This window comes from Macaca fascicularis, chromosome 2 (genome assembly GCF_037993035.2).
Source record: "Macaca fascicularis isolate 582-1 chromosome 2, T2T-MFA8v1.1".
NCBI lineage: Eukaryota > Metazoa > Chordata > Mammalia > Primates > Cercopithecidae > Macaca > Macaca fascicularis.
The window spans coordinates 39,809,742-39,837,402 of NC_088376.1; the positions used below are offsets into that span (position 1 = coordinate 39,809,742).

A 27,661-nucleotide genomic window follows, 5' to 3' on the forward strand; every position below is an offset into this window, starting at 1 on the left:
GCATTGGAAAAGTGAAAAGAAAACCTAGTGTGCCAGATTCTGCATCTCCTGCTGATGATAGTTTTGTTGACCCAGGGGAACGTCTCTATGACCTCAACATGCCCGCTTATGTGAAATTTAACTACATGGCTGAGAGAGAGGATGAATTGTCATTGATAAAGGGGACAAAGGTGATCGTCATGGAGAAATGCAGTGATGGGTGGTGGCGTGGTAGCTACAATGGACAAGTTGGATGGTTCCCTTCAAACTATGTAACTGAAGAAGGTGACAGTCCTTTGGGTGACCATGTGGGTTCTCTGTCAGAGAAATTAGCAGCAGTCGTCAATAACCTAAATACCGGGCAAGTGTTGCATGTGGTACAGGCTCTTTACCCATTCAGCTCATCTAACGATGAAGAACTTAATTTCGAGAAAGGAGATGTAATGGATGTTATTGAAAAACCTGAAAATGACCCAGAATGGTGGAAATGCAGGAAGATCAATGGTATGGTTGGTCTAGTACCAAAAAACTATGTTACCGTTATGCAGAATAATCCATTAACCTCAGGTTTGGAGCCATCACCTCCACAGTGTGATTACATTAGGCCTTCACTCACGGGAAAGTTTGCTGGCAATCCTTGGTATTATGGCAAAGTCACCAGGCATCAAGCAGAAATGGCATTAAACGAAAGAGGACACGAAGGGGATTTCCTCATTCGAGATAGTGAATCTTCGGTAAGTTGATTTTCAGATGTAAATACAAATAGAGCTCTATGTATTAAAATGAAAAAGAGAAATGGAGAGGTTAAGTGGCTTCCCTAAAGTTAACCAGGTAACAAGCTGGGACATAACATAAGCATAAATGTTCCAAAGCTAAAGTCAGCATTCTTTCTAGCTATCTATTTTCAATGAAAAGAGAGTTGTGGCAGTGATGCTACATGCTGAGTTATTTGGTCTTTTCTAGTTCTGTTGATTTTGCATTCCTGATATATTTTCTGTTGCATTAAACTAAATGGAGAAAATGGAACATTGACTTCTTCATTGAATGTAGAATAATACTGTAGATTAAATTGGGAAACATTTTAAAAATTGCTATTGGATACAATGTGTAAGAAGATAGTCACTGTAGTCCTTATGACATAGGAAATCCCTGAATTTAAAAAATTGATACTAAGTTTCTTCATAAATTGGTTACTTGGAAATTGGAATACACTTTTTATTGTAATCTCAAAAAACCTATTTTAACACTGTGTTTGAAATGCATTTGCAATAAAAGGTAAATTATATTGCAATACTAGTAAACAATAAAACTATAAAACCATAAAAGTTGAAAAATAGTATGGTTTCATGGTCTCTTAGATACTGTTTAGGATATTAGAATTTGATGACACTCATTTTCCTTAAAAATGCCCTTTTCCTTGATAAAAGATATCATTACTTTTCCATTTATTAAATCATGATTAATCTTGGCTTTGCGTGAGTATATTTGTACAAAAGGGAATGTGTAATTGCACAAAATTTTGAAAGAAAATGTGTGGAAGTGGGGTGTGGTGGGGAGAGAGATTAATTGAACTTCTAATATGAAGTTCAGGAAAATGGGGCCTGTGCCTAATCCCTCAGAAAAGCAGTTGGTTGGCAGTAGGGAAGAGTGATGACATCCATTTTCTGTTAGTTGCCTGATCTGGCTCACTGTTTGAAACTTTGGGAGTAACTGTAGAAAAAGAGGCTTTTGGGGGTTGATATAGACTGTAACAACAACAACAACAACAAAACACCTAATTAAAAAGAAAATAGCTTGAATGCAGAATTGTGTGTATTTTCTTGTGGGTAATTGAGCATAAATATAAGACAAAATACAATATATACCATTATTTTTAGCAGTATACTTTTTAAGGTTAGGTCTCAAGTAGGCATATTTTGTTTAGCCTTCACAGTGTTTTTTAAACGTTTAAATTCATTGCCCATATTTAAATATTAGGATATTTATTGTAAAAATTCAGACTTTGGACCATTTAAAATTGAAAGAACTACCAACATTGAGACCCTATTCCTGCGGGGCAACAATCACAGCTGAGAAGTCACCACTTCTTTAGATTGGTGATGCACTGTCATTTTCTCTGCCCATCTACCCTTCCACTCTGACACTTGTTTACGTTATTCTTTTGGCTCTTGTAGGCATTTGAGTTTGTGGCCTTTCCTTAAAGTTTAGATTAATTCTCATTTGTGTGTTCTTCATTTTTGGGAATTCAGCGTGTTATCCCTAAGACAGCTACTGTTAGCTACACATTGAAAAGGGGTTGGGTGGGTATCTTAGACTTTCTCATGTGTTTCTCTGACTGGAGAGAAGATAGCTCTTGTTCTTCAAATATGTAAGGGATTTGCTGTGGGTGTCTACTGGTGGAGCTGTGGGTGTTAAGAGACTTTTGATTACACAGGTTTGAATCCTGGCTCTGTTGTTAACTAGATGGATGATACTGGCCAATTTATTAATAGCTTCCCTGAGACTCAGTTTTCACATCTGTAAAAAGGGTTTTGTTTTAGGGAGTAAAGGAGATAAATCTATGTAAATAATTTACCATGGTACCTAGGACTTAGTGCTTAAATTTTAGCTTTTAGTTTAATATAAAAATACTGATAGAGGGCTTTCAAAATGTTTACTGTATTTTTTTTTCTCTTTTAGCCAAATGATTTCTCAGTATCACTAAAAGCACAAGGGAAGAACAAGCATTTTAAAGTCCAACTAAAAGAGACTGTCTACTGCATTGGGCAGCGTAAATTCAGCACCATGGAAGAACTTGTAGAACATTACAAAAAGGCACCAATTTTTACAAGTGAACAAGGAGAAAAATTATATCTTGTCAAGCATTTATCATGATACTGCTGACCAGAAGTGACTGCTGCATAGCTGTAATTTGTCATGTAATTGAAGACTGAGAAAATGTTGGGTCCATCGTGCTTGATTGGAAATGGCTGTTTCTAAACCTTTATGAGAATTGACAATAAGTATTTTTATTATAATTCAGCCCATACATATATACTATGTATGCAGTGCATCTGCATAGAACAGTTCCTTATCCTTGGCCTTCTGTTTTATTGTTTTTTTTCTTTGCTGTTTTCCCTTTGCTTCTAATATTACAGTTTTGTATTTTGAAAAAAAAAATCAAATAATGCTTATCAGAATCTTTATATGGAAGAAATCCTTTATTGCCTATCCTTTGTTTCCTTGTAAAGGCGCCCTGTTCTGTTATGGTTTTTCATTATATAAAATTATTATATCTATATATGACATATGCTAAAATAAATTTCTTGGAGAGTGTTAATCTTTTCTGTGACTAAATAGCAATAATAAATGAAAAATTAGAAATTATTTCCAGGTATTATATTTGTCACAGGCCATTGTAAATACCAAGTATATTGTGTCTGCCTTAATTTTAAAAAATGCATTCATTGTCTTCAGTCGTACAGAAAGACACATGAGACATAGATTAGAAAACATGTTGTACAATTTTAATTTACAACTGTTGGAAACAAAAATCACTTTCTTAATTTTTTTTCCAGTGCTTCTCCCTTATCTGGTTATTCAAGAAAGCCAAATTGTCTCTGAGATATTTAGCTTTTCAAACTATAAATAGATGCTCTAGTGTTATTTATTTTTTTTAATCCCACTTACTTTACCAGGGCATCTTGTATTAGGATATGTTATATTTATGCCAGTGGGAAACAAGTTATGGCCAAGTTTTGCAAAAATAGGAAGCAGTGAGATACTTGGTTTTTTCTCCTCACTAAATATCAGTAATTATCAGGAATGGTATTACCTATTTTCATTTCCTCTTTTCAGCTTTAAATTTTGTTGATTGGGACGCTAAAACTGATGTATACCTGAGGAAAAAATAGAATGTGCTCATGGTTAGGGAAAATTATATTATTTTTAATTTTTTCTTTTTTTTTTTTTAGCCAAGTAGGAATTTGGGTGTATGGATGAGAGGTTAATCTACTTCTGTAGGCTATAGAAGAAAACCAGTTGTATTTTATGGTCATAATTTGTCCCCCTGTTATTGTGGAAATTTAAATTTAGGTAAAGTAGCCGTCAATATTTTAATTGAAAAATACTAAAGCCACATAACTGAGTGGGATGTCATATGATACTTTCATCAAATTCCCTAATGCTGCCTAAGCATATGGATGTTTTAATTCTTTGCTATGTTATAAACAGATATCTAATACACCAGAATTATTGATGGTAAAATGGAAGTTGTGTAACTTGTGAATTTTTTTATCAATGTTTTAAATATTTTATTATTTAAATCTTAAAATCATTTAAAGACTTACGTTGCCACTGGGTGGCAGCCATGGCTTCTCCCACTAAGCAGCAGAAGTGACCAAATATAATAAGACAAATTTTCATCTCTATTACATCTGCTTTTAAAACATTTTAGTTCATATTCTATTATTTTTCTAACTCAGTGCTCCTTTGTTAAAGGTAATTATTAATAGTTAAGTTTTTAATGGAAGTAAAACTCATGTATGCTTATCTTCTTTGCTGTAAAATCACATGAATATAAATTGAGGAAAACTGTTTAAATGGTTGTAGGATGACTAGTAGTAAACATCGTCTTAATTTTTAACATATATATGATGAGGCTTTCCTTTTATTTGCTGTACGTTTCTGGGTTTTTCCCCAGTCTTCCTTATGAAAAAAATGTATGTTTGTAAAACAGGAACAATTAATGCTTTGCATCACAGACATAAACTACTCACAGTAAACTGCACTGAGCTGACATTAATAGAGCAGACTTTTGAGAAAGTAGGAATGTAGTAGCACTGGAAACAAAATGCAAATTTCTGTTCCATATTTAGGTTTATCATAGCTATGGAGCTCCCAGATAACCCATGTGTGCCAGTAATATCTATTGTGTGCTCTTAATACGGTATAAAAACCTCGCTGGAAGCTACTTATTTTGTACTTACACATTTTACCAGTTTTTAAAAAGTCTTAACACAATGCTTACACCAGTGACTGTTTTTATAATACTTGAAGTAACTTTAAGAACTGAAACAATCCTGGAAAACATCTACATAGCTAGATAGTAACAATACTTGTATTAGAAACCAAGTTTCCTTATTCCCAGCCTGGTGTGTGTATCATGACACACTACTCTGTGTATGTTTGGTTTTAGACTAGGAGGAGAGTCCTGGGAAGAGCAGTATGACAGAAGTTTTCTTCCACATGAGGAGAATGCGTAGTTTCAAATTTAAATACACGTAACAGATGGAACCCTGCCTAACTCCTACAAATGACTTCCCCAAAATCTTAGTAGAAGGTTTTTTAGAACATTATATAAGCTTTGTAACAAAAATAATTGCCATTGTGTCCCTTATTTAGTCATAAATCCTTAGGATTCAGCTGAATATATATTCACACGTATATTACACATATATCACTATACAGTTAACACATGCACCCTGCACTATTTAGTGACAAATAATATTGCTAAACAAAACAGGAAGGCTTCATGCAATCTATTGCCATTGCTAGAAGAATAAATAGGCCTAGAAGATGAGCAACTTGGGTGGTTAGAATAAGGTCATTCTTGCAGAATATGGCACTTAAATTACCTCCAGCTGTAATGTCCTACCTTATAATCCAGAGGTTGCATAGAAGCAGGGTTGTCACAGTCTATGTAGTACCTTTGTGAGAATTAGGAAAAGGCATCTTTTTCTCTAGGCAGGCCCAGCCCTTCTCTAGAAGTTTGAATTTCACTCCCACCTTGTTGCTGGGGTACCTTCCTCAGGGTACATCTGAACGCAGTGGCCTTATACAGAAATGTTGTTCAACCCACACAGTGCTTTAAAAAATTAATTGCCAACATTTAAAAATTAGGGAGTTTCACATAAAATTTTGAAGTCAAAATATAGAGACGAATCTCTGAAACGTTTTATTTGGGAAGCAAGAATTGTAATTCAGGGCATATACACAGATAGTAGTTTTTGGTATGTCCAAAGAACAGAGAAGATTGGGAGTTTTATTATAAAGAGAAATGTTACGTATGTTTTGAAAGAAAACTCTGGCTCTAGAGAAGTTTTTGGGAGCTGGCAAACTGGTGTGTGACAGTGATAGGTAAAACCAATCTTGGAGTCACAGCAGGTCATTTCAGCAGCTACTAGGTAAAACTGATCTGAGGGTTTGCAGTTGGCTGTTTCAGTAGCTGGGCTTGTGGAAAACAGTTCGTGGAGCAGCTGCTGTGCCCTTCGAGTACTTTTTCCCCTTAGCGCATTGAATCTGATTTTGTTGGGTATGACAAGAATTACCCAATTTGTATAATTAACTTTCACACTCCCAACCCTTTTCTCCCTAGTTGAGATCTCCACATGCAGTTTACTCTCCCTATTTTTCCTGTAACATGGAAAGTTTTGGGTTTGGAATCTGGAAATTACCATTTTTTTCAGAAACACTCAGTTACATTGTCCAAATCAAGAAATTAGGAGTGTGGCATTACAGTACTCCCTAAGTTTTCCATTTTAACACTTTGCTAGAAGATAAGAGGTCCTTTATAATCTTGCATTTATAGAACTTTTAACTTTCCAAATGGCTTCACAATCAAGGTCACTTTTTTCTTAAAGGACTTTTGATATAGAATAGATGCTATCTTAATTTTGTGGTTTGAACACTACCCTTTTTAAAAAAAATGACAGATGTACTGTTTCTGGAGAAACATTATTAGAAGCATTGGCTTGCTACTCGATTCTGATAGGCTGGTTTTGTTAGTGTTTAGCAAGTTTTTGTGACTCAATTCTCTGCTATCTTTTTAACACTTGACAGACCAGCATGATATGCATGCCCCACACCCTAATTTCTTGCTGTAACATGACCTAAACTAAATGACTTAGGAACTGAAATGTTTATTTCTACTCTACTAATGATGTGCACCTTTTATCTGAAAGTATACATAGTTTGCTGAGATTTGTTTAATGAGTAGAACTGGCGTTACGCTTGGTGGGGTTTTGAACAGAGGAGGAGTTTGAGCTGTCAGCCGCCATGTTCACAGAGGGAAGTGTTTTAAATTAGTGTCTTTGAGAATATTTCCTGGTGAGTTAAAGTAGATTTCTAAGGTAGTTGCTTTAAATAAATTTCTGTGCTCAGATAATTTATATCTTAGACTATGGAGAAACTTTTCAGATAGCCTTCATGAAATTACTGAGACGAAAAGGTGAATTCCAGAATGAGACTGTTAAGTGTTGTCTATTTTAGGCTAAACACAGGAATGGTTATAAACTGATATTTTTTTAGTCCTTTTGAAGGAAACTTAGTAATCGAATAAGGATGGCTTATCTAGGAGAAGTAATGTCAAACTTGATATTTTCTCAAGGGGGATGTTATGGAGAACAAATTCATCAGGGCATATGATGATGTCAAGATGAAAATATTTTTTTAATGGTTACATCTCTCTATGTGTGATTTTATGTTTAAATATCTTTTGGAGATACTCATAATCAATTTATCCAACCAGCTCACCTCAAATATTGCTGAGCTGAGACTGTTCTAGCAATGTAATAATGAAGAAAATGGACAAAGTTTTTATAAAACTTATGTTTTAGTGATGTAATACATAATGGAGAAGAGCTCTGAATTAAAATAGAGCAGGGTGAGGGTTGAGTGAGGGTGAGGGTGTTAATTTATATAGGATGATAAAAAGAGGCCTCTGATAAAATTGACCTTTGAGTATACTGTGTGCTTCACTTAATAGAATCACTGATGACTATGAACAACCCGTGACTGAATAAAATACAGCAACCAAAATCATCTGAAAATTATGTGGAACTTCACTATTACAGAGCATTGTTTCTGGTTTTCAGATTTTAAATTTGACCAAAATGGTATTTTATTGAAATGCGGAGCATTTAACTACAGAAGGCTATTCTGAATAAACCCTGATTCTCCATTTTAAGAGGAGTTTTTTGGGGGGATGTCAGAAAAAGCTAACTACAGAAAGGACAGTTTGGCCGACTTAAGGGTTCTAATTGAGCACACTCTAAGGAAACCGTGGAGGTTGAATTCCTGATGACCAGACAGTAAACATTTGGGAGGAAATTGAAAAATGGAAGTGTTTCAGAAGTGAAAAAGGAATGCAGGAGCCCTGAAAATTAGGTTCTAAAAATGTGTAGAAATTCTACCTGGGGCTGGGCACAGTGACTCACACCTGTAATCCCAGCACTTTGGGAGGCCGAGGCAGGCGGATCATCTGAGGTCGGGAGTTCAAGACCAGCCTGACCAATGTGGAGAAACAGAGTCTCTACTAAAAATACAAAATCAGCTAGGCGTGGTGGCACATGCTTGTAATCCCAGCCATTGAGAGGCTGAGGCAGGAGAATCGCTTGAACCCGGGAGGCAAAGGTTGTGGTGAACTGAGATCACGCTGTTGCACTCCAGCCTGGGCAACAAGAGTGAAACTCCACCTGGAACAGACTTGGTGGAAGCATGAATTAGAAGAGTCTAAGACAAATGGAATTCCGCTATTTAAATTCCCTATGTTACTTCTAGAAAGAAAAAATTGAGACAGTGAGTTCCAACTAAATGTCAGAAGTGCTAAAACACAGTATGTAGATATCTAAGAATCTTAATGCAAAGGGAAGGAACTATTCTGTGTTAAGTAGGGGAAAGGAAGATTACTGGAAAGTAGTAGTTGACCACATAGTTCATTGAAGGACACAGGGCCTATCCTGGACTTGCATAACCCTAAGAGTGAGTGCCTCCGATTTTGCACCCTAGGTGCTTCCCTTAATTTTAGTCTTGGCCCTGCAGGGCACAGATAGCTTAGGGTTCTCTTCCTTGGCCACAAAACTTCCCATCCCTCCCCACTGCCTCAACCTTTTCATAAAAACCTTTTCTCTGCTGCTTTTCCTTCCATAATTAAATATCAGAGATTTAAGTGGCAAATAGTGTAATAGAAAAAAAAAATCCTATTTCTGAACTGTACCTACTTACAGGAAATAGGTCTATTCTTCCAGCAGTTTATCTTCTGACGTGGATGATCCTCCATGGAAGGCACCAGAAATTAACCTGAGAAGTGCAGGAAACAGGATAGAGAATAGTTTCGTTGTGCATGTTGCATAGACAAGACATTACAACTTCTCTTTCTATAGAGGGGCACCCCAAAGCCAGAAGAGAAAGGCAAAATCAGGGTCAGGGATCATCCAGGAATGTTAGGGGTTAGCAGGTGAGGCACAGCCCTCCAGAAGTCCTCACCCAGTGATACAGCCCAGGTAGAGGTGGGTGGTCTGAGTTACTTGCTGGGTCATGACCCAGGCTTGAAACGGATTATTGTTCAAAAAATATGACAGGCAGATGGCATTATCTCTCAGTGCCCCTTGAGGTGTGCTGAGCCCAGGGCAGACTCTGTGCAATGGCTTACGAACGACTGGCAGGCAGTACTGTCTTGCCAGAGTATGGTAGTGCTGGACAGGAGTGTCTTGACAGGGACCCATGAGCAGTTGGAGCTAACTATCCATCGTAACACTTCAAAGTTTGGTGAACAACTCTTCTTCTCCGACAGCATAGCTACATGATTCTTATTCTTTCTTCCATTTTCTCTGTTTACTTTCCTTTTCATCCTCTTAATTCAGTCATGTTCCCCTCTACCTTTCCATCCTTGCTCATATCATTCTCCCAAAAGGAATGATGAACAGTGTGCCTCTCTTCCCCTCCTACCCCTATCTAATTGGTACATCCGGAACCTCATATTGAGGTCTGCCTATTCCCTAAAGCCTTTGCTGATCTCTTGGATCACTCCTCTGTCCCGCAGACACATTGAAGCATTCCTTTGATGCTAACTGGGAGGCAATTAAGGTGAGTGAAAAAAGCTTGGAGTTACGCAGACCTCAGTTGGAATTCCTGTTTCCATCCCTGACGAGCTGTGATCTACAGTAAGTTAATTTCCCTGAGCCCTGTCTTCTCACCTGAAAAGTGGAGAATCAAATCATATCTTACCTTGCAAGTCTGTTGTGTAATATATGGACATGTATATAGTGTGTAGAAACCCTTTAGGACAAATCCTGGCAGATAATAGATAACCAGTACACATTGGCTTATATTGTTAACTTTTGACATGCTGGAACTGTGAGCAGAAGTGAACTTAGAAGAGAGGAATCAGGAAGCCAAGATGGAGAACAAAGGTAAGATTGGGGACAGACGTTGAGGCCATGTATGAAGCACTCTTACGAGGAGCAGTGAGAGACTGTACAGCAGCTAGTGACCAGAGGTCAAAGCACAGATGTGACTACTGACTCACAGTGCTGGGATCAAGGAAAATATGCACCAAGTTTTCTTGGCTATGGTGTGGTAAAAAGATATACAGCAATGTTTATTGTATACTTTTTTTTGTGCCAGATCCTGTTCTAAGTCTCACTTAGTCCTCACAACAGCCCTGAGTCAGATACTAATACTTGTTCCCAATTTTCAGATGAGAACCATAAAGCAGATAGTTTAAATGACTTGCCTGAAGAAACACAACTAAAAAGTTGACACCAATCAACCGGAAACAAAGATGATTTATATACTGGAGACTCCCCTGCCCATATAAGCATCTAAGTTCAAATTTCTCAAGCTGAACATGTGCAGCCTTTTTCTATAGCACCCCCAATCCTGCCTGTCCTGACCACACTCCACCCACTTCATTATTTCACTTGAGGTGCTGCCATCCACCCAGTTACCCAAACTCAGAACCTGAAAGTTGTGTTTGGCTCCTCCTCCCCAGCCCTCTTAATCCACTCAATATCCAGAAGCTTTCAGTTCTACCTTCTTTATCTTTTGAATTTGGTCATTTCTCTCTACAGACATGAGAAACCTAGTGGAAGCCAACAGTGTCTGTCGCCTAGATCACTACCGTAGCTCCCTCATGGCCCTCCTGCCTTCAATCTGGCCCCCTGTGCTGTTTTCTCCACCCTAGTTACAAACTTTTTAAAGCTCAAATGCAGGGAATGACATAGTCATATTTGAGCTTTGAACCCTTCCTTTGGCATTCATTCCTCTCAGGATAAATTCCAAGCTCCTCAGTAAGGCATTCAAAACTCTCTAGAATCCTGTTTCTGTCTGTCATTAAGCCCCATTTCTCGCCGTTTCAACCTTGTTCTCGTGTTGCACCAAACTTCTTCTTGTTTCCTAACAACAACATTCCTGGCTGATTTTTTTTTTTTTTCTGGAGTTTAACACCCAGTCCTGGAGACACCTCCTTCAGGAAGCTTTCTGTGATCCTACAAACTGGGTTAGATGTTTCTTTTTAGTGATCCTATATTCCCTTATGAATATTGTTGTCACTTCATTTTAAAAATGAACTTATGATTATTCCTGCGTCCATCTTCTCCACTAGTTGGGAAATTCTTGTTGAGGGAATGGACTGTTGAATTCCTAAGAACTAGCACATAGTAGGCCTTCAGTGAATGTTTCTTGAATGAATAAATAAATGACCAACTTTCCCAAGGTTACATTATAAGTTCTGAAACTTGAACCAAAAGACATTATACTCTAGAACCCATGTTTATTCCACTATTGTATTTGCACATTAGGATGGTTAAAGTCCTTCAAGGGCTAAATTTTAAGGGGCTAAATACTATCATAAGGTTTTTCTTCCACCTCTTGAAATTGGTTTTAATTTTTCAGTAGTACATTCACATGACTCAGTAATCAAACGATATACAAAGATATTCAGTCAGAAGTCTTGTTCCCATTTTTCTCTTCCACCTTTCCAATTCCTACTTTCTCTGCCTCAAGGTAACCAATCTTGTTCATTTCTTACATCTTCTTTCAGTTTTTCTTTTTGCAAATGCATGCACATATGAAGCTATATATTCTTCTTTACCCTCCTGACTTTTAGAAAGGTATTTTAAATTTTTTCAAATATCTCTAGTTTTTCTGAAGTGGGCATGTATTAGAAAAAAGAGCTGCTCAGTACCCAGCTTGAATGAATTCACAGAGAAATTTAGAAGAGAACAGCTATTTAATGAGGGAGGGAGATAATCCTGCCGGCTCATTGGCTCCTAGGGATGTGCAGGGTCCTCTAGGACAGAGCCTGTGGTGCGGGTATTGCTCATAGGCAGATTCTCAAGCTCCCCAAAGTTACATTTTCTCTGGAACTCTCCTAGGCCACTCCCCGCTGATGCAATATCTGGGTTTGGGCAGAAAGGAGGGTGCTTCCGAGCCCGCCCTCTCTGAGTTTCCTGGGCCGGCTCTAGAACAATTCAGGCTTCGCTGCAACTCAGACCTCAGCTCCAACATATGCATTCTGAAGAAAGATGGCTGAGATGGACAGAATGCTTCATTCTGGAAAGAAACAATGTTCTAGGTCAAACTGAGTCTACCAAATGCAGACTTTCACAATGGTTCTACAAGAAATCTGGACAAGTCTTTTCATGTGGTTTTTCTACGCATTGATTCCATGTTTGCTCACAGGTAAGTATAAATTAGACTACATCCAATAGTTTGGGCCTTGAATATTGGTTAAGGCGGCAAAAAATACTTTCCCAGGGCCTGGGGTTGAAATATGTGTATAGAATATCTTATGTCTGTTTTATAAAAGATTTATCACCTCCTAAATCTCTATTCCCACATCCCAAGAAAAAGGCGTTCATTCTGTTTGGAAATCTCTCTTCTTAATGTCCACAGAACAATCTAGAAAGAGAAATCATCAAAATAAATAAAAGCAGAGCTCTGTGCACTTTGTTATTTATCTTACCGTATGGTTTTAAAGAGTGCAACATAGTTCTGTCAGACTTTCTGTGTGTGTCTTGGAGATGTTAACTATACGAATAGATTAAAACAAAGATTCTAGCAAAATACACATGAATAAAAAGACAATTTGTGAGCTTAACATTGGATACAAGACTTAAAAAAATTGGATTTCTCTCCTGGTCATTGAAGAAAAGGTACTCCATAGCGTTCTAAAAAGTATTTGGTTTGGGATGTTTTCCCTGCCAGTGAGATTACGTGATTTTCTCTGCTCCGCTCCTGGTTGCTTGTATCTACCTGCTTTAATGTCTTAAACTTGGAACTCTTTAGCCTTTGATGTTTGTTCATGTCAAATCATGTTTAAGGAAAACTTTTCATTTTGATACTCCAAGACACTAGGCACTTTGCAGTGTTGATGGGAGCCTTGAGTACTTTCTCTCTCTCTCTGTCTCTCTCTCTCTCTCTCTCTCTCTGTGTGTGTGTGTGTGTGTGTTTTACACAGAACTAATTTAATTATTCTAGTTAGTTTAAATCAGGCAACAAGTCAGTACTAAGACAATTTGCAAAGGTGTAAAACTGGCTTAAACATCAAATTTATGGTGTTTTTTTCTTAAAAACCTTCACAGCTCCCAGTTGTTCAGCACATGGTGTCCACATTCTGTTGTTTGTCTCTCATCACCCAGCATATTCAGGCCCCACCCTATATTTATTTAACCCTATTTCTCACTACTCCTTGAAAACAAATATGGACTACAAGCAGCTGCTGGCTTAACAGTCATCATATTATACCTTCATTTCCTCCTTCTGGCCTTTATTGTTATAATTTCCCACCAGAAGCACCATCTTCAGTTTTTCCTTCTACATCTTTTCAAGACCTCTCCCTTCTTTGACCCCAGGTACTTTAGCTTCGGGTGGTTACTTCTCTTTCCAGCACTGGCCTGGAGGGCCTGGGCCTGGGCATCTTTTCTGGTGTCGCCACATCCCCTAGCACAGGCTAAGCATGCTGGTTGTTTGGTTAGTTAGTTGGTTGGTTATTTAGTTGTTGGAACAAAACTGTTGCCAAGAAAACATCCCTCCACTAAGCTGAGATGAGAAGGTGGGAGGGTGAACGAGAAGAGGAAAGCCCAGCATTTTTTGACTTGACATTTTCTTCAATGGCGCCAGTCTTATAAGTCTTTTCTTAAAAACTCCTGTTTTAAACAGATCTGGAGGTGAGTGTGCACTTCTGACACTTACACACTTACATAGAAAACACACACACACCAAAAAACCTCAGTGGCGAAATCACAAGGAGGTCAGCGCCAGAAAGACCTGTGTGTGAGTTTTGGCTCTGTCACTCACTAGCTCAGGACTCAATCATGTAACGTCAGTTTCCCTACCTGTGAAATGGTCATAATAGCCACTTTCAGGTTATGAGGGGTTAAATAAGATGACACAAACAAAAGCACTTTGAAGACTTCAACATTTCCCCACCCCCAAATGTTAGTTATTGTTATCTGTTGGTTATACAGATGATGGTATCAATAGATAATTGCTTTAGCTGAGGTTGCCTTTATGCAGTTTTGACCATTTTCTCTGGATTGTGTAGGTGCCTGTGATGAATTCTGCAAATTCTGAATGAACTTCTGTTGGTTACTAGATCACTGGACAGATGGGTAGAGTTGTGGATGTGTTTTTTGTTTGTTTGTTTGTTTGTCTTGTTTTGTTTTGTTTTTGAGACGGAGTCTCACTCTGTTGCCAGGCTGGAGCGCAGTGGTGCGATCTTGGCTCACTGCAACCTCCACCTCCCGGGTTCAAGCAATTATCCTACCTCAGCCTCCCGAGTAGCTGGGACTACAGGCACATGCCACCACGCCCAGCTAATTTTTGTATTTTTAGTAAAGACAGGGTTTCACTGTGTTGGCCAGGATGGTCTCAATCTCTTGACCTCGTGATTTGTCTGCCTTGGCCTCCCAAAATGCTGGGATTACAAGCGTGAGCCACCACACCCGGCCATGGCTGTCTTTCATAGAAATCATTTGCCTTGTCCTGTCCCTCCCAAATAATAGTGTGTGATTCAGAAAGCTGATTCTGCTACCAATAGTAATAATAACAATGACAATCACAACTGCTATTTCTGAGTACACATTTTGCCTTAGGTGAGCAAAAATGTTCTTTTGACTTCTCACATGAATCCTGCAAGGCAGGTGTTATCCCCACTCCACACATTAGGGATAGAGACTAAGAGAGGTTCAGTTATTTGTCCAAGTACATATATCTAGTAAGTGGGGGAATTGGGATTTGATGATGGTTTGGTCTGCTCCAGAGCCTGTGCCCTTTACACTTCTCTGCAGAAGAAGCTGAGACATTAAAACAAGGTAGAAGAAGGGAGGAGGGACAAAGGAAAGGAAATAAAGAAAATGGTGCTACCTTTTCTAATGCATTAGCCTTAAAGGCTGTTAGAGGTAAAGGTGACAGAAGATAGAGGTAAAGGTGGCAGAAGAAGAAGATAAAGGGAGTGGACATCAGACCCACTGAGCGTGCTTCAGAGAAGAGATGCAAAGATTTTTGCCTGGAAAGGTTGCCCCAGGGCTTTATGGTGGGTAGGCTTCACGCTACTTCCCTTGGACTGACTCACTCAAGGTTTTGTGAAATAGGTGTTCAGCAGCAAAAAGGGTCTGATTTAAAGACGAATGAGAGTTAAAAGAGTTAGACCTAGGCTAATTTCCCCAAGGAAGCCAAAGCTTAGTTTACTTGTTCAACTTTCATTCTTTTAACACCGTTTATATACCAGGTTCTGGGATGTGTGCTGATTGCAGAGATTTAAAAAATTTGTCTTCAGGGAGCCTAAGAGCCTGCTGAGAAGTACACTAAAGTCTTTGACATTTGGGAATTTAACAAAATTTTAACTATTCTTTAGCCACCAGAAGTAAAGTCTAGATCTGTGGTTCCCAATCTCAAATGCACATTGGAATTACCTGGGGAACTTTTTAAAAGCTAAATTCCGTGACTTCACAGCTAGAGATTCTGAGTTAATCTAGGGTGCTGTCTGGATGTTGGGACTTTTTCAAAACTCCATGGGTGGGGCTCCTTAGAGAAGTGATTGATTCCAGGACTGGGCAGGGAAAAAACAAGATGAGACAAGAGCATTTTGTGGTAAGTAATGAAGTGATTATAAAAGGATGAGGGCCTAAGTTTAACAGTTAACATAGTATCCTGGATTGGATCCTGGGATAGAAGAAAGACCTTAGTGGAAAAACTAGTGAAATTGAAATAAACTCTGGAGTTTAGTTAACAATAATGTCCCAATATTGGCTTTTTAGTTTTGACAAATGTTTTACGGTTACATAAGATGTTAGCATTCAGGAAGTTGGGTGAAGGATATATAGGAACATTGTGTACTATCTCTGCAATTATTCTGTAAATCTAAAAGTATTCCAAAAATTTAAATATCTATTAATAAAAATAACATGAGTAAAAGGGGTGAGAACAAGTTAAAAGGACACTGGCAACTTGAAAGTATTCCCATTGGCCAAAAGCTAGAACAATTTGAATAACAAAATAACAATAGTGTTGGACTTTACAGAATAAATTAAAATATCCATGAGTCCATACTGGTAAAAATAAATAATTGAATAAATAAATAAATGGTGGAGAAGGAACAGCTCTTCTTCACAAAAGAATACAATGAAATAAAATATCACTACTAGAACATCACAGCAATAATTGTTACAAGAAATATCCATCAGTAGATGTTAAAATTAATAGGTGAAAGTTTAAGGAGAAATGGAAGATTTGCACAGTCTCAAAGTATCTCCCCCAAGGTATTTATTAACTATACAGGGGAAAACGGTAGCTTTACAGTAGAGACTTTCTTAACCAAGTGATCAGGGCAATTAACATCACCGGTAACAAAATGTATTGATATCATGTACTCCCTGTGAGTGTCTGGAAAAAATGTGTAACCTCAATCAAATCATGTGAAAATATCAGACAAAACCGAACTGAGATATGTTCTACAAAACAACTGATGAGTACTCCTAAAAAATGTCAAGGTCGGCTAGGTGTGACTGTAATCCCAGCACTTTGGAAGGCCAAGGCAGGCGGATCACGAGGTCAGGAGATCGAGACCATCCTGGCCAACATGGTGAAACCCTGTCTTTACTAAAAATACAAAAATTAGCCAAGTGTGGTGACATGTGCCTGTAGTCCCAGCTACTTGGGAGGCTGAGGCAGGAGAATCACTTGAACCTGGGAGGCAGAGGTTGCAGTGAGACAAGATTGCACCACTGCACTCCAGTCTGGCAACAGAACAAGACTTTGTCTCAAAAAAAAAAAAAAAAAAAAGGTCAAGATCATTAAAAAAGACAAAGGCAGACTGAGAACAGGTTGGAGGAGACTAACTAGACATGACAGTTAAATGAAAATCCTGAATTGGATTTTGACAAAAAAAAAAGAAAGAAAGAAAGAAAAGCATTAGGGAAAAAACTGATGAAATTTGATTAAATACTGAAGCTTAGTTAATAATATTGCATTAATATTAATATCTTAATTTTCTATAATTGTGCTATGGTTATGTACATACGGAGGGCTGAGTGAAGAGTATATGAGAACTCTCTGTATTATTTTGCAACTCTTCTGAAAGTCTGAAATTATTTCAAAATGCAGTTAATCTGTTCATTATTCCACTGGGCTAACATCAAGGTATGGGCAGGACTACATTCCTTCTGGAGGTTTCAGAGAATCTGTTCCCCTCTTCCATGGTATGAATGTACTACAGTTTGTCTAACCATTCACCTGTTGAAGGACATCTGGGCCGATTCTAGCTTGACTACGAATATTTGTGTGCAGGTCTTATGTGATGTAAAGTTTTCATTTCTCTGAGATAAATGCCGAAGAGTGTAATTGCTAGATCATATAGTAACTACATGTTTAGTTTTACAAGAAACTGCCAAACTATTTTGAAAAAGAGTATCATTTTACATTCCTACCAACAATGTATAAGTGATCCACTTGCTCTGCATCCTTGCCAGCATTTGATTTTGTAACTTTAAAAACTTTTAGCCATTCTGATAACTGTGTAATGCTATCTCATTGTGATTTTAATTTGGATTTCCCTAATAGCTAATAGTGTGCTTATTTGCCATCTATATATCCCCTTTGGTGAAATGTCTATTCATATCCTTTGCCCATTTTTAAATTGGATTGATTTTTCTACTGCTGAGTTTTGAGAATTTTTTATGTGTTCTAGTTACTAGTTCTTTGTGAGATAGTGGTTTGCAATTTTTTTTCCACTTTGCAAATTGTCATCTCATCCTCTTAACATGGGCTTTTGCATAGCAAAAGTTTTTTAATTTTGATAAAATAAAATCATGTTTTGTCTTTTATGGATTTTGCTTTTGGTGTCAGATCTAATAACTTTTTGCCCAGCCCTGAAGATTTTCTCCTGCTTTTTTCCTAAAAGTTTTAGAGTTTTGTATTTTACATTTTTTTTGCATAAGGTGTGAGGTTTAGATTGAGGTTCTTTTTTTTTTTTTTTTCTTTTTTTTTGCCTGCAGATATCCAATTGTTCCAGTATTACTTGTTTAAAGCCCTTTTTTTTTGAGACAGGGTCACACTCTGTCACCCAGGCTAGAGTGTAATGCCGCAATCACAGCTCGCTATGGTCTCAACCTCCTGGATTCAGGTGACCTTCCACCTTAGCCTCCGAAGTAGCTGGGACTATCTTAGCTGGGACCACCATGCCTGCTAATTTTTGTATTTTTTTATAGAAGTGGGGTTTCGCCATATTGCCCAGGCTGGTCTCTAACTCCTGAGCTCAAGTGATTCACTTGCCTCGGCCTCCCAAAGTTCTGGGATTACAGGTGTGAGCTGCCATGCCGGGCCTAAAAGCCTGTTGGATTTTAGGATTACTTTTGTCTGGAATTGTCAAAAAGCAGTTGAGCACATTTGTGTGGATTTATTTCTGGAATCTCTATTCTGTTCCATTTATCTTGGGTCTATTCCTTTGCCAATACTACATAGTTTTAATTACTGTAAGTCTTGGAATTGGGTAGATTGATTCCTCTCACTTTATAATTAAAATGGTTTTAGTTATTCTAGTTTCTTTGTTTTTCTTTCTTTCTTTCTTTTTCTTTCTTTTTTTCTTTCTTTTCTTTCTTTCTCTCTCTCTCTCTGTTTCTCTCTCTCTCTTTTTTTTTTTTTTTGAGATGGAGTCTTGCTCTGTCATCCAGGCTGGAGTGCAGTGGTGCAATCTCAGCTCACTGCAACCTCCGCCTCCCAGATTCAAGCGATTCTCCTGCCTCAGCCTCCCCCGTAGCTGGTACTACAGGCACGTGCCACCACACTCAGCTAATTTTTTGTATTTTTAGTAGAGATGGGGTTTCACCATGTTAGCCAGGATAGTCTCAATCTCCTGACCTCATGATCCGCCCCGCCTCGGCCTCCCAAAGTGATGGGATTACAGGCATGAGACACCGCACCCGGCTTTGTTTTCTATTTTCTTTATTTCACACGGGGTAAATGTGAAATATTGTTACATGTATATAATGTGTAGTGATAAAGTCAGGGTACTTAGGAGAGTCATCACCTGAGTACAATACATTTTTGTTGACTATAGATAACCCTACTTTTGGCTGGGCGCGGTGGCTCACACCTATAATGCCAGCACTTTGGGAGGCCGAGGTGGGTGGATCACGAGGTCAGGAGATCAAGACCATCCTGGCTAACACGGTGAAACCCCATCTCTACTAAAAATATAAAAAAATTAGCCAGGCATGGTGGCGGGCGCCTGTAGTCCCAGCTACTCCGGAGGCTGAGGCAAGAGAATGGCATGAACCTGGGAGGCGGAACTTCCAGTGAACCAAGATTGCGCCACTGCTCTCCAGCCTGGGTGACAGAGCGAGACTCCGTCTCAAACAAAACAAAACAAAACAAAACAAAACAAAACAAAACAAACCCTACTCTGCAATCAGGCATTGAATTTATTCCTTCTAACTATATGTTTTGTTTTGTTTTGTTGAGACAGAATCTTGCTCTGTTGCCCAGGCTGTAGTGCAATTGTACCATCTCAGCTCACTGCAACCTCTGCCTCCCAGATTCAGGTGACTCTCCTGCCTCAGCCTCCCAAGTAGCTGGGACTATGGGCATGTGCCACCATGCCCAGCTAATTTTCGTATTTTTAGTAGAAACGGGATTTCACCATGTTGGTCAGGCTGGTCTTGAATTCCCGACCTCAAGTGATCTGCCCACCTTGGCCTCCCAAAGTGCTGGGATTAGAGGTTCGAGCCACTGCGCCTGTCCACTTCTATCTAACTGTATGTTTTTACCATTTAACCTACTTCTCTTCTTCTTCCCCACTCCCACCCACTCACTCTTCCCAGTTTCTGTTATCTGTCTTTTCACTCTCTACCTCTGTATGATAAAATCGTTTAGCTCCCACATATAAGTGAGAACATATGATATTTGTCTTTTTGTGTCTGGCTTGTTTCACTTAAGATACAGTTCAATTCACATTGCTGCCAATGACATGATTCCTTTCTGTTTATGAGTGAATAAATAGTATTCCATTGTGTATATATACCACATTTTCTTTATCCATTCATCCATTATGGATGCTTAGGTTGATTCCTTATCTTTGCTATTGTGAATAGTGCTGCAATAAACATGAAAGGGGAGGTTTCCCTTTGACATATTGATTTATTTTCCTTTGGGTAGATACCCAGTAGTGGGATGGCTGAATGGAATGGTAATTCTATTTTTAGTTTTTTGAGAAATCTCCATACTGTTTTACATAGTGGCTGTAATAGTTTACATTCCCACCAACAGTGTGTAAGAGTTCCCTTTTCTCTGCATCCTCATCAATATTTGTTATTTTTTGTCTTTTTAGTAATAGCCATTCTGACCTGGGGTAAGATGACATCTCACTGAGGTTTCAATTTGCATTTCTCTGATGGTTAGTGATATTGGGCATTTTTTCATATATCTGTTGGCCATTTGTGTGTGTGTGTGTGTGTGTATATATTTATATACTTTTTTTTTTTTTCTTTTTTTTTGAGACGAAGTCTCGCTCTGTTGCCCAGACTGGAGTGTGGAGCACAGTGGCGCGATCTTGGCTCACTGCAAGCTCCGCCTCCCAGGTTCATGCCATTCTCCTGCCTCAGCCTCCCGAGTGGCTGGGACTACAGGCACACGCCACCATTCCCAGCTAATTTTCGTATTTTTAGTAGAGACGGGGTTTCACCACGTTAGCCAGGATGGTCTTGATCTCTTGACCTCGTGATCCGCCCGCATCTGCCTCCCAAAGTGCTGGAATTACAGGTGTGAGCTGCTGTGCCTGGCCCATTTTTGCTTTTATTCTGGCTCCTTTGGCTGCAGCATTAGTAATATCTGTGATTTCATCAGTGGGTTAGGGTACAGTTATTGGAGTCTGTGGTGAAGTTGTGCTGTGGGATGCCAGGTGGGCCAGTCTACAGGCCCCAATTTTGGCACTGGTGGTCTGAGTATGCCTATCCTTGTGTCCCAGGGTTGTGTATGCTGGCACTGGTGTTGGTGGTTGCCAGCACGTTGATTCTTGGGCCTCCACATGACTTGCTTGGATGCTGGCAGTGGTAGTGGTGGACTGGGCAGGCAAGAGGGTTCTTGGAGCCCTGGACAGCTAGCATGGCACAAGTGATGGCAGTAGCAGTGGCAGGATAATTATCTGAGCTCTAAGAGTTGTCCTTTTATGATGGCAGTGGGTGTGATGGGCTGTGTAGGACAGTCTCCAGGACTGCAGGTGGTACTTGCCAGCTGACGTGATGGCAGCTGAGAGTTTAGACCCAACCACAGGACCCCAGAAGGAGTACTCAGGTGCCCAAGGTGCCCTTGTCACCCTCCAAGGCCGCGGGCTATGTGCTGTGTCTCAGAGAAGGGGGTGAAGCTGGGTTGGGTGGGCTTGTGCTCAGGCCCTTCAAAGTGGGAGCAGGCACCAGTCATGGCGGGTAGAGGTCAGGGCAATCCTCAGGTCTCAGGTGGAATGCATGGGTGAGGAGTGGTAGTAGCCATGCTGAGGTCCTCCCACTGGAGAGGGTGGGGCTGACCTCTGTGGCTACAGCCTGGGCCAGTAGGTGGGGAACATGTACCTGTCTCATGCTTCAGCCCTGGCGGAGCTTACCCCCCATCCCTGGCAGCAGCTGGCCACACCTAGCTTGAGCCCTTACCTTGCTGCAGGAGCCCCCAACCAGCTTGTGACTGAGCCCCAGTGGCAACTTGTGCCTGTTTTCATCCCAGTCTCAGTCCTGGCAGCACTCACTTCCCAGCATTGAGAGCTGCAGCCCATGCCTCACTTGATTCTCAGTCTCGGCTGTGGGAGTTCATTCCCAGTTTGTGCCCTAGTCTCGCAGCAATAGCTTGAGTTTCTCTAATGGTGCTGCTGGCCACCAGGATAGCATGTGCATCTGCCAAAGACTAGGATTTAAAATGGTGCCTTGCTGTAACTGTTTGGGTCTCAGAAAAAGTATGGGACCCAGCATGAGTTCCCTTCTTGGGACAATTTTGTCCCCCATTCCCCTGGCAGCTCCCTATGTATGTTTTCAGGACTTAGGAGGGTTGAGGAACTCTCTCGCGGCCAGGACTGCATGATTCCATGGTGGGAATGAGGGCCACCGGAGGTCTCTCACTTACTCTTTCCCCACATTGAGAAGTCACTCATGGCTGCCAGCTGATCCTAGCCAAGCAGTCTGCCTCTCCTCCTCTTTCCTTGCTTTTGGTGTTTCCTGTAACTTTTCTGTTGAGTTCCAGTGTTCTCTTGTGGATAATGTATTCAAAGTGTGACTGTATATACATGATTTCGGTTCTTCTAAGTGGAGGAGGTAAGCATGAAATGCTTCTGGTCAGCTCTCTTGAAGCCCTTCCCCCTCCTTTTAGGTATTCTAGTTCCTTTGACGTTTCTTATAAAATTTAGGAAAAACTTATCTATGTTAACAAAAAACTTGCTGGACTATCGATAGGAAGTGCATTAAACCTATATATCAATTTGGGGGAGAACTGGCATCTTAACTGTTGAATCTTCTAATGCATGAACACAGTATGTCTCTCCATTTATTTAAATCTTCTTTGACTTCATTTAGCATTGTGGAGTTTTCCCTATACAAACCCTGAATATATTTTGTTAGATATACACCTATTTTTTTCAGTGATTATAATTTTTAATGTCTGTGTATGTGTTTGTTGCTGGTATATAGAAATATAATTTTGTTGTTGAGACAGAGTCTTGCTTTGTTGCCCAGGCTGGAGTGCAGTGGTGCAATCTCAACTCTCTGCAACCTCCACCTCCTGGGTTCAAGCGATTCTTCTGCCCCAGCCTCATGAATAGCCAAGATTACAGGCACGCACCACCACGCCCAGCTAATTTTTGTATTTTTAGTAGAGATGGGGTTTTGCCATGTTGTTCAGGCTGGTCTCGAACTCCTGAGCTCAGGTGATCCGCCTGCCTTGGCCTCCCAGAGTGCTGGGATTACAAGCGTGGGCCACTGTGCCTGGCCTAGTTTCAGATTTTTTTTTTTAAGATTCTGTGGGATTTTTCTACATAGCATATCATGTCATTTACATATAGGGCAAGTTTTACTACTTCCTTTATAATCTGTATTTCTTTTACTTCTTTTGCTTGCCTTATTACAGTGGCTAGAACTTTCAGTAGTATGTTGAATAGGAGTGATAAGAGTGTACATTTTTGCCTGTTCCTGATCTTGGAGAGGAAGCATTCAGTCCTTCACCATTAAGTAAGATGTTAGCTGTAGGTTTTTTGTAGATGGTCTTTATCAAGTTGTGGTAACTCCCTGCTGCTCTTGAAGAGAGTTTTTGGTTCTGTCTTGGTTTTTCTTTTTTTTTTTTTTTTTGAGACGGAGTCTTGCTTTGCCGCCCAGGCTGGAGTGCAGTGGTGTGATCTCGGCTCACTGCAACCTCCATCTCCCAGGTTCAAGCAAGTCTCCTGACTCAGCCTCCCAAGTAGCTGGGATTACAGGCGTGCGTCACCACACCCAGCTAATTTTTCTATTTTTAGTAGAGACTGGGTTTCACCATGTTGGTCAGGCTGATCTCAAACTCCTGACCTCAGGTGATCCGCCTGCCTCGGCCTCCCAAAGTGCTGGGATTACAGGCATAAGCCACCGCACCAGGCCTGTTTTGTCCTATTTTTCATAATGAATGGATGTGGGTTTTGTAAATCCTTTTTCTGTGTCAATTGATATGATTTATGATTTTATTCTTTACTTTACTGACATGGTAAATTACATTAACTGATTTTCAAATGTTGAACCAGCCCTGCATACCTAGAACAAATCCCACGTGGTCATAGTATACAGTTCTTTTTGTACATTATTGAATTTGGATTGCTAATATTTTGTTGAAGATTTTTGTCTAAGTTTATGAGATATATTTTTATGTAGTTTATGTATATATTTTCCTTGTCTAATTTTGGTATCACAGTAATACTGGCCTCATAAAGTAAGCTGGAAACTGTTCTTTCCTATTCTGTTTTAGAGGAAATTGCATTTTGTTGATGTTGTCTTCTTTAAATGTTTGGTAGCATTTTCCATTAAAACCGTATGTGCCTGGAGATTTCATTTCTGAGAGCTTTAAGTTATATAATTAAATTATGTTAATTAATAAATGGATTTGTTCACATAATTTAATTATGTACTTACATTAACTAGTTTTATAAAACGTAGCTTTATATTTATATGGCTTTATATTCCCCAAATAGCTGGCTAGAGAATTTTTTTTTTTATTTACCAGAGGAAGGTGTCAGAGGGGACCATTCCCTGTCCTCCTGTACCACTCCACCCCTTTTCCTTTCCATCCCTTGGGTGATTTCAAGCTTGGGGGTGGGTGGGGTCAGGAAGCCTGCCTTGTGGGTGCTCCCGGTGTTTCCCCACAGAACAGACTATGGATGCTGAGGGTGAGGTGGAGGTGCATCACTAGGGCCCTACATTAGCGAAGGAACAGGGAAACCAGGTGGGGGGTCCCCAGCAGCCTTCCATCCCTTTGTGGTCACAGGGCTTGCTAACGAACAGCAGGTGCCAATCTGGAGATAGGCACAGAGATGAAAAGTCCCGAATGAGGACTCCAGCCCCACCCCTACTATGCTGTAGATGTTATCACTGTACTATAACAGCAAAGGGAGGCAGGTGTTGGGCATTTAAAGAGGAGCACAGCAGAGAGTTCAGACTGTACCTTGGGGTGACATGTGAGGATGAAGTGTTTGGCTTTGTGACTGCCCAAAGTCCTTATGAGCAGGTTCACCTTCATAGGGCTCTTTCGTTCTCTACAAATCGTAGTCCCACTGTGTGCATACTCTGGGCACACTGTGTCTGGGCACACTCTGGGCATACTGGTGTCCCAGACTGACTCAGGGGCCTGCAGTCTTTCTGGGGTGGAGTCGCAGAGCTGGCTTTGTGTCCCATTTGAATGGACCCTCTCCACAGCAGATCTGAGCCTGTACTTCCCACCTGGCAGCTGATGCCCCATTTGGCCTTGCTGAGGGACATGAAAGGATGTGCTTTGGCATCTGAGGATGGCAGTGGCAGGAGAGGGAGGTGATGAGAATATTGTGGTAGTCTGCATGGGTTTTCCATGAATGATTAAGAGGCTCATGTCTATGCACCTTGCTTAAAGCCACATAGTAAGTGGCAGAGTCGCTGGATCCTGGTCAGTCTAACTGAAGAGTCATAAATAATGTGACTCAGTTTTCTCATTTGTACAATGGAAAAACTAATGGTCTTTACCTCCCAGTATGGTCATGAGAATTCAATGAGACAATCATGTAAAAATCCAGCACGTGGCCTAGATAGAACATGGTAAGTATTAGATAAATATTAGTCATTATTAATATTGATATGTCATTTATCAACAAAGTCAGAATTACAATGATGGTATCAAAAATTTGTTTCTGGTTTATAAACATGTGAGGCCTTTTTTTTTTTTCTGGAGACAGAGTCTCATTCTGTCATCCAGTCTGGAGTGCAGTGGCACAATCTTGGTTCACTGCAACCTCCGCTGGTGAGGCCCTTCATTAGACATTAATTTGAAGCTGTGGCATTCTCCCACTATGAGCCCACCTGTCAGCCTGGCTATCTGCCTTGATCCTAGATGAAGTGGCCATTCTGCCTGCCCCTCAGAACCTCTCTGTGCTCTCAACCAACATGAAGCATCTCTTGATGTGGAGCCCAGTGACCGTGCCTGGAGAAACAGTGTACTATTCTGTCGAATACCAGGGGTGAGTTTTTTTTGTTTTTTTTTTTCCTCTTATTTTTAATAGTTCTTCTCCCTTAGGCAGAAGTTGGTTCCTGAAGGCATAGCCCTTCCTCCTGAGCCCAGGGTAGCTTTTTGAGTCGAGGGATAGATTATCCCCAATGATCTACCCCCTCTGTCTGCATAGGCATTGAAAGAGTTGAAGAAGCAAGGGAAATTGTTCTGTGGATTTGACAGTGAACTCTCTGGGAAGACGAATGTGCCTAACACCTTTTGGTGGAGTTCTTTTAAAAAGTGAATCAACTGTTCAACGGGTTTGACTCTGACTTGAGATGGATAAATCATTGGAGACTCAGATCCTTTAAGGGTGGAGGAGTCCTCACTTTTCCTGACTGTAAGTTTATACCTAGAGCCAAAACAAACTATAACCCTAAAGGTCAGCTGGCCCTGGGGCCAAGCAGGCTCTAGTCTTCTCCAGGTGACCAGGTACTTGCAGCTTTTGAAGATTGATAAGGACATAGAAATTGCTCCATATATTGGCCGGGCGCGGTGGCTCAAGCCTGTAATCCCAGCACTTTGGGAGGCCGAGATGGGCGGATCACGAGGTCAGGAGATCGAGACCATCCTGGCTAACACGGTGAAACCCCGTCTCTACTAAAAAATACAAAAAACTAGCCGGGCGAGGTGGCGGGCGCCTGTAGTCCCAGCTACTTGGGAGGCTGAGGCAGGAGAATGGCGTAAACCCGGGAGGCGGAGCTTGCAGTGAGCTGAGATCCGGCCAGTGCACTCCAGCCAGGGCGACAGAGTGAGACTCCGTCTCAAAAAAAAAAAAAAGAAATTGCTCCATATATTTCATTAACAATGAGTACAGGCTAAGCACCTACATATGTAGATATTCTTCTAGGCTCAGGGATATAGTTGACAAGGTTTCTGGATTTTGAGAGCTTACATCTAGAGGAGGATACAGATGGTAAATATATTAGGCCAGCATTCCCTAGTATGGTAGCCACCAGCCACAGCTGGTTATTTAAATTTAAATTAAATTAAATTAAAATGTCTGTTTCCTGCCACACTGGTCACATTTTAGGTGTTTAATAGCCACATGTGGCCAGTGGCTACCATATTGAACAACATCGATTTAGAATATTTGCATCATTACAGAAAGTTTATTTTTGGAAAGCACTGCTCTAGGGAATTTTGGACAGTAATCAGTGCTAGGAGGAAGCTAAAAGGCTGATACCATAGAGAGTTGACGCTGAGTCTCCTTTATATTAGATGGCCTGGGATGGCCTCTCTGAGGAGGTGATATTTATGCCATGTCTGAAGGACAAGAGGAGCTGGCCACGCGAACCGCAGGGGCAGAGCGTTTGAGATGGAGTGAACAGCTAGTCAAAGGTCCTAAGGCAAAAAGTGCTCAGCATTTCGGAGAAATGACCAGTGTGGCAAGAATATCATGCTTAGGAGCTGAATGAGAGAGAAGGCCAAAGCATCTTGTAGGCCACTGGCAAGAGTTTGGATCCCGTTCTAAGTCCTGTAGGAAGCCAGTAAGGAGAGAAATGCCATGATCTGCTGAGTGGTGAATGGTTTCGAGAATGGCAGGTGTGCAAGCTGGGAGACCACGGCAAGGCAAGGAATGACAGTGGCTGAGATTAGGGTGATGACCCTGGAGATGAAGAGGTAAGAGATACAGACACATTGATGTTTATGCCTAGCTTTCCCCATCTGGCGATAAAAGGAGTAAGGGAGAACGGATGGT

At 40.3% G+C, this 27,661-nt stretch overlaps 2 protein-coding genes and 1 long non-coding RNA gene across 20 annotated transcripts in view; 2 read left to right on the top strand and 1 right to left on the bottom strand.

Moving 5' to 3' along the window:
* The window catches only part of NCK1 (NCK adaptor protein 1), a 93,380-nt gene extending 90,037 nt beyond the window's left edge, over nt 1-3,343 (top strand). For all 14 annotated transcript variants that reach the window (XM_015445126.4, XM_065539965.2, XM_045386932.3 and 11 more), the window contains 2 exons: nt 1-713; nt 2,659-3,343. In XM_015445126.4, the coding sequence (XP_015300612.1) occupies nt 1-713; nt 2,659-2,853 (908 nt within the window). In that variant the 3' untranslated portion in view covers nt 2,854-3,343. The remainder of the gene's footprint in view (nt 714-2,658) is intronic.
* LOC135969635 (uncharacterized) overlaps nt 355-27,661 on the bottom strand; it is a 27,492-nt gene continuing 185 nt past the window's right edge. Inside the window, exons 2-3 of the long non-coding RNA XR_010584953.1 lie at nt 13,486-13,779; nt 355-749 (exon numbers count right to left, since the gene is read on the bottom strand). This is a non-coding gene — a long non-coding RNA (uncharacterized lncRNA). The remainder of the gene's footprint in view (nt 750-13,485; nt 13,780-27,661) is intronic.
* Nucleotides 12,202-27,661, top strand: part of IL20RB (interleukin 20 receptor subunit beta) — a 43,367-nt gene continuing 27,907 nt past the window's right edge. For 2 of the 5 annotated variants that reach the window (XM_074031104.1, XM_074031107.1), the window contains exons 1-3: nt 12,202-12,420; nt 25,804-25,930; nt 26,093-26,299. Coding sequence is in view for 3 of the 5 variants with exons in the window: in XM_065539971.2 (XP_065396043.1) it covers nt 12,333-12,420; nt 25,804-25,930 (215 nt within the window). In the remaining 2 variants the exon portion in view is untranslated. Of the gene's footprint in view, nt 12,421-25,803; nt 25,931-26,092; nt 26,300-27,180; nt 27,583-27,661 lie in introns of all 5 variants that reach the window. The other 3 variants (XM_065539971.2, XM_005545856.4, XM_074031103.1) reach the window with 2 other exon arrangements.